Source organism: Sphaeramia orbicularis, chromosome 16 (assembly GCF_902148855.1).
Source record: "Sphaeramia orbicularis chromosome 16, fSphaOr1.1, whole genome shotgun sequence".
NCBI lineage: Eukaryota > Metazoa > Chordata > Actinopteri > Kurtiformes > Apogonidae > Sphaeramia > Sphaeramia orbicularis.
This window is the reverse complement of record NC_043972.1, coordinates 47,875,355-47,887,895: the sequence shown is the minus strand read 5'-3', so window position 1 is coordinate 47,887,895 and position 12,541 is coordinate 47,875,355. Positions and strand designations below refer to the sequence as shown.

The following is a 12,541-nucleotide window of genomic DNA, read 5'->3' as shown; positions in this document are numbered from 1 at the left end:
GGTCTTGAGGTTATGGTGGAAAACACAGACAACCAAGGGTCTGGGGGAACTTCTTGGTGCATGGGGCTAAAAGCTGCAGGTGCTTTGGTGGAAATGTGGTGAAACTTGCACAGCCTTTCACATGTACTCATTGCTGTAAAATCAATGGGTTTGGGTTGGAAATTTTGATTGCTGAATTTGACAGGTTTTGATTTCTCACCAGACTAAAAGATGCATCTTTATCTTGCTTTGTAAATTTGGCACTGAACTCTATGTGGCTTGCATGTCTCTAGTTATGCTATAGGTGCTTTTATGACTTTGGAACCACTAATGGTAGAGTTATAGTTGTAGTAGTTTAAGATTTCTGCCGTTATCGGAGCACGCACAATTAGATCATGATTTGTAGAATGACTCACCTGACTTACAGACTTTTGCTTTCACCTGACAAACACCTCTCATCCCAAAAGGATCAGGACCGCAAAGTTTTTAATTCCCTCCCATCCTTTCTTCCCCTGTGCCCCTTTTCCTGTTTTGCCATTTCTATTGATGTTCGTCATGCATCCGGTTCGTAACTCATTTGGCTCTCTCCCTCCCTCCCCGTCTCTCTCTTTCTGTCTGTGCGATTCCTCCAAACCCCTTTTTCCACTTATCACTACTTTCCAATCTTCCTTTCTTTGCTTCTACCATGGCTTCTACATGTACTTTTCTATTTTTCCACGTTAATCTTTGTGCCAATGTCACATCTTTTCTGATTCTTCTCCTTGTCCTGTTCCTGTCTTTATTTCTCTAAATTTACCTCCTCGCTCATCTTCAACATGTGATTTTTTTACCCTCCACCTTTTTTCCCACCTTGATCGGTCATCTCCTTTACTTCCCATTCCTCCCATCCCTCATTGAACGGCCTCTCTCCTTCGACCATCTCCCCCCCGCTCCCACTCCTCTTTCCCTTCCCCTTTCTCTCTATCTTGCTAGGAGGACCAGCTTTCCTCCCTGGGTTCTGCAGACCCCGGTGTGAATACTGAAGGTGGAGGGGGAGGAGGAGGAGGACAAGGAGGAGGAGAGGAATCCCACCATCAAGGCCTCCGAATCTCTTCCTCAGCCATTTCCTCTGACAGCTCGCCCCACAATGGAGTCCTCCCCCAAACCATAGACCCTCCCTCTCTACCCACGCCACATCAGCATCCTAGTCAGAATGGAGAGCTCCGTGACAACCAAACATCCTCCCCCATGACAACAACCTCACAGGCAACCGGAACCACGGCAACAGCAACAACAAGCATAGCAGAAGAAGGGGGAGTAGGTCAAACACAACACTGAGCCAAATCAGAGAGAGATTGTCCCCGCCGTTCCCTGTTTAAAAAGACAATACTTTGAAAAGAAATTGCCATAGATACTCGTATTATCTGAGCAAGAGAGAGAAGAAAAAAAGAGTACGGGAGAGGAGGAGAAGTAGTGATCATACAGCTACTGTACACTGCATAACACATTAACACAAAACAAAAAGGGCTCTTCAATGGACACCTGTTCTCTTGACGCTTCAGTCAGTATCAGTCTTGCAGGACAAGATCTTGATACCGTACCACATACTGTTTGAACCAGTCAAACAAAGCATTTGACGTCCAGTTGCCATGCCAAGCCGATATGTGAACATGTGGTCTGTGCACTCATTGCCTGTCTGTGGCTTCATGATAAACAAATACATGTGCGGAAGAAGCGCTATCGAATGTCTTACACCCCAAAGACTTCACACTTTAAAAGCTAGCCGTTGGCAAAAAAAGTGCTATAAGCAAGCTCATAGTATCCCTCAACCACTATGGATGTAGGTGCATTAATCCTCCTGAATACGCCAGTCTGCAAATAGTTTCGGATAGAGATGTGGTGATGTAGTCTGGCTTTCTTAGTGCCTTTGAGTGTTTTTCAACAGGGTTTTCCACTAGCTTACAGAGGTAACAGACTGAGATCAAAGTTAGCTTTGCTGCTAAACAGAAACGAGCTATGGGCTGAAATAAACAGAAAATCAAAGACACAAGATCAAGCGATGCAGCGTTTTGAGTGACATTTTGGGAACTTTTTTCCGATCTAAGGGACTTTTTTTGCTGTTTTTTTCTTTGTTTTGTTTTTGGACTGAGCTCGTGCAATTTTTCTCTTCTCAATCTCAGAACCGATATGTGATAAACTGGTGCTAAACAGAAAACAAATGGTGCCATTTTCAACTGGAATGTCTGTGTTTGTCTAAATCATAGCACTGCCTCTGTCACCATTCACTCACTCTGTCTTTTCTCCTGCAGTTTGTCTGTTGATGGGACATTTCTGTCACCAATATGTTCTGTTTGTGTCTTTGTCTTTGTTCTTTGTGCATCTTGTTGTGTCTGATGGACCTGTTGGGATTTCCATGTGTATGTTTTTTGTTGTTTTTTTGCCCTCCTCCAATCTCTGATTTTACTTAAATGCACTCTCCAAATTTACATTGTGGCTGAAATTTGAAAGAAAGAAAAAAAAAAACAAAGAAAACCAACAAATGAACAATTTCTGATTATTGTCATAAAAAGTGTTGGTCCTGTGTGTTTCAAGACAAAACAATAGTAACATTAGATTTGCACATTCATTGTGTTCTAATTTATAATAACTGCAGGGACAAATGCATACATATCCAGTACCTGCCAAATAACACTGTTTTTATGATGTTTTACTATAATACACATTAAGACACTTCTAATTTGTTTTGTTTTCTCTTCTTTTCCATCTCATATATGGAGTTTTTAAGGAAAATAACCATTTTGATCATTAACTTTGTGATAAATTATCGTATCATCTGCAAAACGTATCATATATTAAGTTATGATGTTAAGAATTTTGCCCCTTACAAGTTTGATACCATGAATTAAACTAAGTCATGGGATGTTCAAGAGAATAACAGCAGGTTATCAGAGAAAATCATATGACAGAACTTTTCGAAATAGGAAAAATATGTTGTATGTCTGTTTTTCAAAGAGTGATTTGTGTCAAATGCTGAAACACGAGTCTGAAATGTCTGTAATGTTGATCCTCATTCCTTCATTTTGTGTTTAAATTGTCTGTTGTTAAGGTTTGTCTGAATGTGGATATGTTTCTGTCCCACTGCTTGTTTAAAATGCAGGTGAAACCAAGAGGACTTGAAGAGTTTCACATCAGCCATTTTTATCATTTGGAGAAAAAAACAAAGCTTTCCTGCCTGGGCTTTTACCATGTTAGTATTAGTGGAGCAGCTGTAACACAGAATAATTTATCTTTACAGTGAATGTTTAACCACCAATGTTAATAATGCTGGAAGTCTTAACATTTAGAAAAGGTTGTGTTCTATTTTTCGACAGCTTGTAGGGCTACTTTTACCTGTGTGTGATGAATGTTGGATTTAAGGCGAGCCAGGTTTCAACATCTTGTAGAGATGTGAGATGATCTGTGATTGAGAAATTGCTGTGAAAATACCTCAGTGACATAAAAAATGAGAGACTCAGGTAAACAAGCAGTTGCCTCAGAGGTGAATACACACACACACACACACACACACAAAACTTATAGAAAAGAAATGCAGCTTGTGGAAGGACTCCACAGATACTCGGTGAGATCTCTAGCTCTGCTTCAATAGCACCTGATCAAGCACCTCCCCGTTTCTTCTCTTTCTCTCTCTGTCTCCCTTTTTCTCCTCTCCCCTCCCTTAGCCACTCTCAAAGCTTCATGGAGGACAATGTGGAACCTAATTGGCTGATGCACCATCGGCAGTCGACAGGGTGGCATGGCCAAATGTCCAGAGCCCTCTCTCGCGACGCGATTGGCTGACAAAGGGAGAACTTGGGCCATTGGTCCCATTCTCTTTGCTCAAAGGAAGGTGCAGAGCCCCAGCGGACCATGTAAGGAAATAAATGCTGGGTTTTTGGTTTTTTTTTTTGTTACTTCACTTGGGCCCTCTCTCTCTGATTTGATGACAGGATATTTTTTTTATGTGTGTGACGCTTCGATGGTTGGATTTTTATTCCTAAAGGTAGGCTGGACGTACTTTTAAATGGCGCTTGTCAGCCTGCCAAGCATGCAAAGAACAGCTATGCAGTCTGATCAATCAGCAGAAAGGACCAACACAAAAGGCCAAGGATGGTATGAAACATAACAGAGAGGGAGGGGTGCTGCGTGGGTAAGATATATTTCAACGGTGCTTGACTTTCTCTTAAATTTCTGGAAAAAACTGATTTATTTCTCTATATTTATTTCCCTCCCTCTCTCTCTTATAGTCTTTTCAAATGACCTTTTTTAATTCTTCATCTATTCACTCTATATGTCATTTCTAATCCATTTTAGACACATTTATCTCTTTGAACAACTTCTCAACTCATAGTTTTAGCTCTTCCGTTTCTTTCAGACTTGATTTTAAAGAAACTAAATATGCACAGCCTATACGAAACTGCTTCAAAAACAAAGCTCTTGCTTAAATGAAGACTTTAACAAAAACGGACAGAATGTTTATTATTTATATTTCTATGATATTGCTTATTCTTACAATATTACAGACAGAAAAAAACAACTTTCACCTGAAATCTTCCGGAGCAGATATTTATTTCTTGATATAGATAGACGCTTCTATCTAAAAGGAAGTTCCTAGATCAATCCATTTTTATATGAACCGAGTTTTCTTACACAGACAATCTGGTGGAGCGTTGGGGGAACCGTCGGCCTGTAGGACTGGGACTAAAGGCATGCGTTTTACCTACTCCCCCCTCGGCAGTTTGCACGTTGCTGACCTGTGCCGCCTTCCTCCTCCTCTTCCTCCTTTTCTCTTGGTTCTAATCAAAATAAAAAGTTAAGGCCGGATGTTTATCTGGCCCCTCCCCCAACCAACAATCAATCAGTCGCCATGGAGCTCTCCATTTTACGGACGATGTTAAGGTTGTTGGATAAGGACATTTCTTAACAAGCTATCATTTTGTACTCCTCCACTTCGACTGTCTGTTGAAGTTTAACCGAGCAGAGGATGAACTCTTGGTTTCAGTGTGGCACAATCCTTGCAGTCAAATTACTGTAAAACTCACCCATTTATTTCCCACGGATGGACTCCACTGACACCAATCTGAGTTGCAATCCCTGCCATTTCCACCTGACTGAAAACAGGACAGAGAGAGATATGTTAGAGGTTCTGCTGAAGCGAGTGAATGTGTTTGTATATACGTGTGTGTACTGGGTAAATCTTTGTGTATATACTGGATAAATGTGTATATATGGTATGTCTATGTGTATATACCGTCCGTTTGTATATGCAGAGTGTACAGTTATTTTTTCCTCTAATGTTTCTCTCTCTTTCTATGACTAGGTCTTCTCAAGTTACCAATACTGAGGCATGGAAAGGTTTATAAGTGTACTGACAGCTATCAGAGGCACTTTCTGCACAGACTTTGTAGAAAATCAGCGAGGTCTGTCACTTAGCTGCATTCTCGAAGCTCTCACTACAAATAATTCACATCAACTCTTAAGCTTGCACTCATTTTCTGACCAACTAAAAAGCTTTTCTAAGTAAATTTGGGTGACCAAGCAATCTTTGTACATATATAGACTAAGACATTTTTTTTTCCAGAAATCTCCATCTACATTTCTTTAAAATTCTCAACCTGTTTTTGAGTTCTTGCGTATCTGATTTTCACTTTAGGTTTCCTATGATATATGTTTGCAACGGTTGTCATTCAGAGTTATATATTTATTCCGACAACCCTTATATATTTCTTGAAATTTTGTTCCCCAAATTCTGCCTTTCATGGAGCCGTCTAAACCTTTTGTACAATGCGGTTAGAGCGGTGAGTCCTTCATTGAAAGTAAACTGTCATTACTTAACCTCGCTTGTTTTTGTATAGGTCCTTACTAAATAAGTGTGCCTCCCCCTTCTAACTCTTACTACCCTTACACCCATCAACTCTGCTGGTCACTCATCTTCACCCCCCTTGACAAGCCATAGCCCCACCCCTCCCCAAAACTCTTTTATTGTTGTTTTGACAGGACAGACATTTGGGGATTTTGTGTATATTAATGGAAGAGTGCTGTTGAAGAGTGTATTGCAGTTGTATATGGATTTGTTATGAATGTGGATATTCTGATCATTGAATTATTATTGTAATAATGATAATAATTATTGCCTCCTTGATTTTGTTGATTAATTCCTTTGATGAGGTTGATGAAGATTCCATCTTTTTTTGTTTGTTTTTTCCTTGTTTTTTTTTTTTTTGTTTTTTTTTTTGAATACACCGGAATTTATATTTTTCGGGTGGGTGAATCTGGAGATAGAAATACATAAATAAATTAATAAACAAATAATTAAATTCTTAACATGGTGTGGAAATGTGTGCTCTGTTATGGCTCCCATCACTTAGTCCCTTGCCACCTTACGATACCACTCCCATAGGTTCCATTAGTCACGTCACAATGTCTGTTTAGCTGAAGTAAAAATAGCCTTAAAAAGGCAAAAAGTGGGAATTACTCATTCATCTTCTGAACCGCTTTATCCTCAAGAGGGTCGTGGGGTACTGGAGCCTGTCCCAGCTACCTATAGGAGAAGGCAGGGTACACCCTGGACATGTTGCCAGTTCACCACAGGGCTGACAGGCAAAAAGTGGGAATTGTGTATTGATGCATGTCATTGAGGTGTGTCACTGAATTTGACAAATGAGAGTAAATTATGTACAAAAAATGATCAGTTTTAGTTGTTAGTTAATTCCCCTTTAACACAAACATACTACCTTTAATTTCCACACATCCAATCATTTTGTGAAGTACTGACTCAGGTAAGTCAACTGGCAGACGAGTCTTTAAATGTAAATATACTTTACTTGTTTTTTTTGTTCAGACAAGGTATAGTTTTTTAGATGTTACCTGCTTGACAGTTTTGACTGTGACTCCAGTTTTCCTCAAAAGAGTCATCCGACAAGCTGCTGACACGTCATTTATCAGCTGGTCGGCTCGTCGGATGACTCTTCTGAGGAAGACTGGAGTCACAGTCGAAACTGTCAAGCAGGTAACATAAAAAAAACTATACCTTGTCTGAACTACAGAAAAAAAGAAAAGTATAATTACATTAACAGAAGACAAAATGAACGTAATCAGCCTGAGTCTTTAAATGGAATCATTTTTTAACACAAATATCAATCACCAGAAGAGTCCATCCTACATAAGCCTACAATGAAAATAAGATTAATTCCCATATTGATATTTTCCCTAATTACAAGTCTCAAGTTTTGCTTTTTGGCATTTGCTGTAAATGACTGAATTTAGACCAGAGGGTGCTACAGGTAAATAATTAATTAATTGCTGACAAAATTATTAACTTATTAGATAAATATTCATAACTTTAAGCCTTACAACAACTTTTCAGCTCATGATGTTTCTGCTCCATTAATAATTAATTTAGAACAAAATTACTGTAAAAGAAATGTTTACTGTAAAAAAAAATTTAAAGAAAAAAATCAGAGTTTAGTATTTCCATTTTGCAGTGACGTTATAGATTGTAACAAGTTGAAAATCTATAGCTTCAAGCTCCACTAAGGTGGTCACCAAAAAGACAAAATTTCCTAATTATTGCATCAATATTTTGTTCTGTCTCCTATGAGCTTTTATTTTTAGGGGATGTTACCTCTTCCCTTTCATACTCAAACACTGTAGGTGGCTGTTATTCACCTAAATGCAGCAATTCACCTGAAATACAGTGGAAAAGTTGATTCAGAGCTACATGGCTGTATAAAACAACAGATTCTACTTTCCTACAATCACATTTCCTTTCATTTTGTTGCTGGATCCGTGTTAACAGCCGAGATGTGTCCATGTGGTTTGTACGTGCATCCCTGCAGATGCTCATTGAAGTCGTCTGCATTTTTTTAAGAATATTGGTATTGTAATTCCTGGTAAAATCATTTCCTTACACTCTTCCCAGCTGAGAAACTGAGAGCGAGGATGGCAGGAAGGATCTGGAAAGTGGTGACTCGACTGAACACAGCAAAGTCTGTAATTATCCTCATCCTCCTACACTTAATCGCCTGCAGTTCCTCAGTGGGTTGGCAACTTCTGTGTTTGGACAGACGCAAAGAAAATTAGCACAATGGGTAAGGTTAATACTGTCAATACTGAGTGAGCTGAACAAACAGCGCTGAGAGTGACACTTTATTATTCTGAAAGATTACAAGTGAAAAAGTCTGTGTACCAATTGAATCACAGGTATAGAAACACAAGTAAGCCTGTAACTCCTTTACTGATACACTGCCAGCTTATATTTGTCACTGATCCATCATTTTCTACATTCATGTCAATTTACAGCATGAGACTCACAAAATAAATGCAGGAAGTTCGTGTCAAAGTGCCATGTCATTGTCACACAGTTCATTTAAGGCAGTATCTAAGTAAAGTTAGTCTTTAAGGACCTCTAATGGCAGTCATATGGAATTGCAATAACTGCAAAATACTGGATTGTCACCTAAGAAATCCTCCTGTAACTCAGCACAGTCTTGAATTAGAATTGGTTTTATTAATTAATTCATGAATGAATGAATGAATGAATTAATTAATTAATTATGGTTGGTTCATAACTGTTCAATGGCCCTGGTGGGGGAAAAATGGAGAAGAAGGCATTACTGGCTCTCACAAAACAAAGAACCAGGCGCTACAATTAATGCTCTTTAGTGAAAAACTAGGTCTGTATCTTCCCAGAATCAAAAAGTTGCACACGTAAAGCGTCAAATTAGTTACCTTCGTAAATATCGGTAGCTGTAAATTATTTGTAAAACTAGAACTACCTAGGTCTACCGTGTGTGGTGAATTTCTTCGTTTGTAACATTTACGGATTTCCAGCCTATCTGGCAACCGCGACTGTATTCTCGTGAGTAGGCTACAAACTCTCGCGATATCAAATCAAGTCACTGGCTGATAGGAATAATGACCGCCTTCGTAGCAATGGCTGAAACAGGGAACAACACAAGAACCACACCGGAGCGTTTTAGCTGACCAGGAAGAGGGTTAATCACCGGGCACCCCCTCCTACCCGGTTTTCAGAACGGATGGGTAGAGGGGGTATTGCCACAGACACAAGAAACGAAAGAGACTCGGAGGAAAGGGAAAGAAAGCTAAAGCTACCTTGATAGCTAGCGCTAGCTGGCTATCAACACGGTTGTCACTGCCGGGAAGGAAACCCGAGGACCTGTGACAACTGTGTCTGGAGGTCTGGAGGAAACGGGGGCTTAACGCCGGAGCGTGTGGTCAAACACATCTGGCTCGTCGTTAATATGAGCGGACCGGGGCAGGACAGTGAGCCAGAGGCGAAAGTCCTTCTCATCAAACGGCTTTACAGGTAAGTTGGTGAGGCCGTATTGCCAGGCTAACAGAGTTGCTAATTGACCATTATTGTGTGGGCTAACTTGGCGCTAGCTAGTCAGTGGCAGCTACAGCAAGAAAGGAATCGTTTACTTTTCCGTACAGTGTCTTTTCTATGAGTTGACAAGTGTAGCTGTCATTGGTACAGCGGTGAAATTTGACTGAGAGCTTAGCTAGCTTCCAGTGCAGTTACTGGTAGATCTGTGTAGGTTGATTTTATCATGAACGCCTCTGTGTGTTAATATAATGACAAGCACACATATACAATTATTACATGTACATGTGAACAGTGGTGAGAGTGTCACTTTGATGTTAATGGTGGTGTATGCTCCCATTTAGAGCTGTGGTGGAGTCCGTGCACAAGCTAGATGTCATCATTGGCAGCAAAGCATCCTACAGAGAAGTCTTCAAGCCGGAGAACATCAGCCTCCGTAACAAGTAAGCACACATTCCCTCCACATCCTAGGTGTGAGTGAACTGTGCACTGAACTCAAATGGTAACCTGTTGATTGAGTCATCTCAAGAATCATCTGATCCTATATGTTGACTGGATTTTATGCTTGATCTGTTGTAAATAACACATTAGAATCACCTTGTAATAGAAAGTTCTCAAATTAGGATCTTTGGCTACACAGACAGAGTTGAATGGAGTGTCAGAAAAACATAAGGTTGGGCTATAAAGTCACTTGTGTGTATGTCTACAATCTCTTAGTATTGTTCTGTGATTTCATGGTAAGTGGCATAACTGCACACGTTAAGGCTTTAACAAGATCCAAAATATTTCTAAATAAATTGCAGAAAATCTAGACTTAGCAAGCTGGAAGGTATTTTGATGTTGTATTTCCAGGCTTGCTTAGTGATATATATCACAACAAACTTAAGCTGTGCTGTTTTGTATAGGTGGAAGATGATGTAATATAACTTAAATACCTTTTTGATATTCCAATTCTTGCATTCACAACTTTGTTTTTTTGAATGATTTTAACCTTTTTTGTTATCTAATTATAGCTGACAGCAAACCAGGGTTAGAGGCCTACTGTAAAAGGGGATAGATGTGTGGGTTCAGAATGTTATCAAATCATTTCTCTTTCTTCTCTAATAATATAATAAGGGACATGGAAGGAAATAATCGCTTAGATTCAAAAGTATTTGAAGTGAAAGATCTAATATTACACACAGTGAAATGGAAGAATGCACCACAAAGGTAGCTAACCCATCTCATTTATCCTTCATATTAAATGTTATGGTTTTTCACACATTCTGCTAGAAGAATCAAACTTCATTTATTATATAGTTTTATTGTTGAGGTTCATCTGTTAGTGAATAAATTGCACAACAATTTTCATCGCAGCAAGTGCTTTTAAAAACCAGAACAGATGACAAATATAAACAGCCCTTTTCCACCAACATGGAACCAGTCCCATTTCTGTTCTTAGACCTAGTGTTGAATCGCTCTGAGCAATTTGACTGGAAATAAAATGGTTTGGAACCTAGAAGTGTGAACTTTTTTTTTTTCCTGTGTGAACTTTTGTGGCTGTGTTATATTTGGAATGAGAGTGTGTAAACAATAAACCTAATAAGTCTGAGAAAGCTGTTTGGAAAAAACAATCTGTAACAAGTACTAACTAAAGACAGTGCTTAATGGTGATGTGGTCTCTGGTAATTTTAAGGAAATGCTAGAAAGTGGTGGAAGAACAAGCAAACAGGCTGGCTTTACTTAAACACAAGAACAAGTAATAAATAAAATGAAATATTTCCTTAATTAAATCAAGGTGTCAAAAAGTCAGTCGGATGGTTATTATTTTAGCTTTATCATGGTCAGTTTTATTTCCATTAATGACACATTCCTGATTTAGAATGATTCCCTCCCAAACCTGTGGAACCGTGGACTGGTTCACTAGAAACTGAAAACTGGTTTAGGAACCAGAGCAATGCGGTTTTCATCCCGGATGTGGAAGGGTGGACCAGTTTTATACCCTTGCTGGGGTGCTGGAGGGGACATGGGAATTTTCCCATGGCTATGATGAAGATCATCACCTTCAAGTCTGAGGCCATGGTCCTCAGCTGGAAAAGGGTAGAGTGCCCACTCCGGGTCGAGGAGGAAGTCCTGCCACAGGTGGAGAAGTTTAAGTATCTTGGGATCTTGTTCATGAGTGAGAGTAGGATGGAGTGGGAGGTCGACAGGAGGGTTGGGGGGGCATCTGCAGTGATGCGGACGCTAAACTGGTCCGGTGTGGTGAAGAGAGAGCTAAGCCGAAGGCAAAGCTCGATTTACTGGTCGATTTATGTTTTGACCCTCACCTATGGTCATGAGCTCTGGGTATTGACCGAAAGAACAAGGTCGTGAGTACAAGCAGCCAAAATGAGTTTTCTTCACAGGGTGGTCATGCTCACCCTTAGAGATATGGTGAGGAGCTCGGACATCTGGGAAGCACTCGGAGTAGAATTGCTGCTTCTCCATGTCGAGAGGAGCCAGTTGAGGTGGTTCAGGCATCCAGTGAGGATGCCTCCCAGAGGGGGTGTTTTGGGCATGTCCGTCCAGGAGGAGACCTCTGGGCTGACCTAGGACATGCTGGATGGATTATATCTCCCGGTTGGCCTGGGAACACCTTGGGATCCCCCTGGAAATGCTGTTGGATTGTGCTGGGGAGAGGGCTGTCTGGGCTTCTCTGCTGAGGCTGCTGCCCCCGTGACCCAGACCCGGATAAGCGGATGAGGATGGTGATGGACGGTTTAGGAACCAGAACTATGTTGGATGGAGGGGCTCAGACTCAGTCTTAGTGTTTGGGCTGGATGTTTGAATATTCGCTGTTCTCACACCTTCATAGTACCGCTGGTGAAACTGGAGAAATCACAATGACTTCTGTGTTTACATATTATAAATCAGTTTTTCCTAGCAATAATGCAGTGTCTTCACCCAGTTAGAAGTGTAAAGGGCTTTTGTGTGTTCTGTAGATTGTTTGTAAGGCCTGATATTTGTTGAGAATGACCTGTCACTGTTTGATTCCAGTATTTATAAAATGTCGGTTCTAATGCAGCTGGAATTTTAAACATTACACTGTTTTCTTCTGCTGCTCCTTGTTTCATGACTGGTAGTTTGCAGAAATAAACCTTGGTTTATGTATCAGTAATGGTTACATGTCAGCTACATACATGTTGTCCCTTTCAGCCTTTGCTTAATTTTCAATATGCCTTA

The 12,541-nt window shown here is 40.2% G+C and overlaps 2 protein-coding genes across 3 annotated transcripts in view; both read left to right on the top strand.

The window, feature by feature from the left end:
• The window catches only part of syngap1b (synaptic Ras GTPase activating protein 1b), a 277,859-nt gene extending 271,654 nt beyond the window's left edge, over window positions 1-6,205 (top strand). The window contains exon 21 of one of the 2 annotated variants that reach the window (XM_030158020.1): window positions 3,678-6,205. In XM_030158020.1, the coding sequence (XP_030013880.1) occupies window positions 3,678-3,795 (118 nt within the window). In that variant the 3' untranslated portion in view covers window positions 3,796-6,205. Of the gene's footprint in view, window positions 1-951; window positions 2,499-3,677 lie in introns of those variants that run through there. The other variant, XM_030158019.1, reaches the window with a different exon arrangement.
• A 2,695-nt stretch (window positions 6,206-8,900) lies between these two features.
• The window catches only part of smg5 (SMG5 nonsense mediated mRNA decay factor), a 32,433-nt gene continuing 28,792 nt past the window's right edge, over window positions 8,901-12,541 (top strand). Inside the window, exons 1-2 of the mRNA XM_030157400.1 lie at window positions 8,901-9,322; window positions 9,685-9,783. Of these exons, the coding sequence (XP_030013260.1) occupies window positions 9,258-9,322; window positions 9,685-9,783 (164 nt within the window). The 5' untranslated portion in view covers window positions 8,901-9,257. The remainder of the gene's footprint in view (window positions 9,323-9,684; window positions 9,784-12,541) is intronic.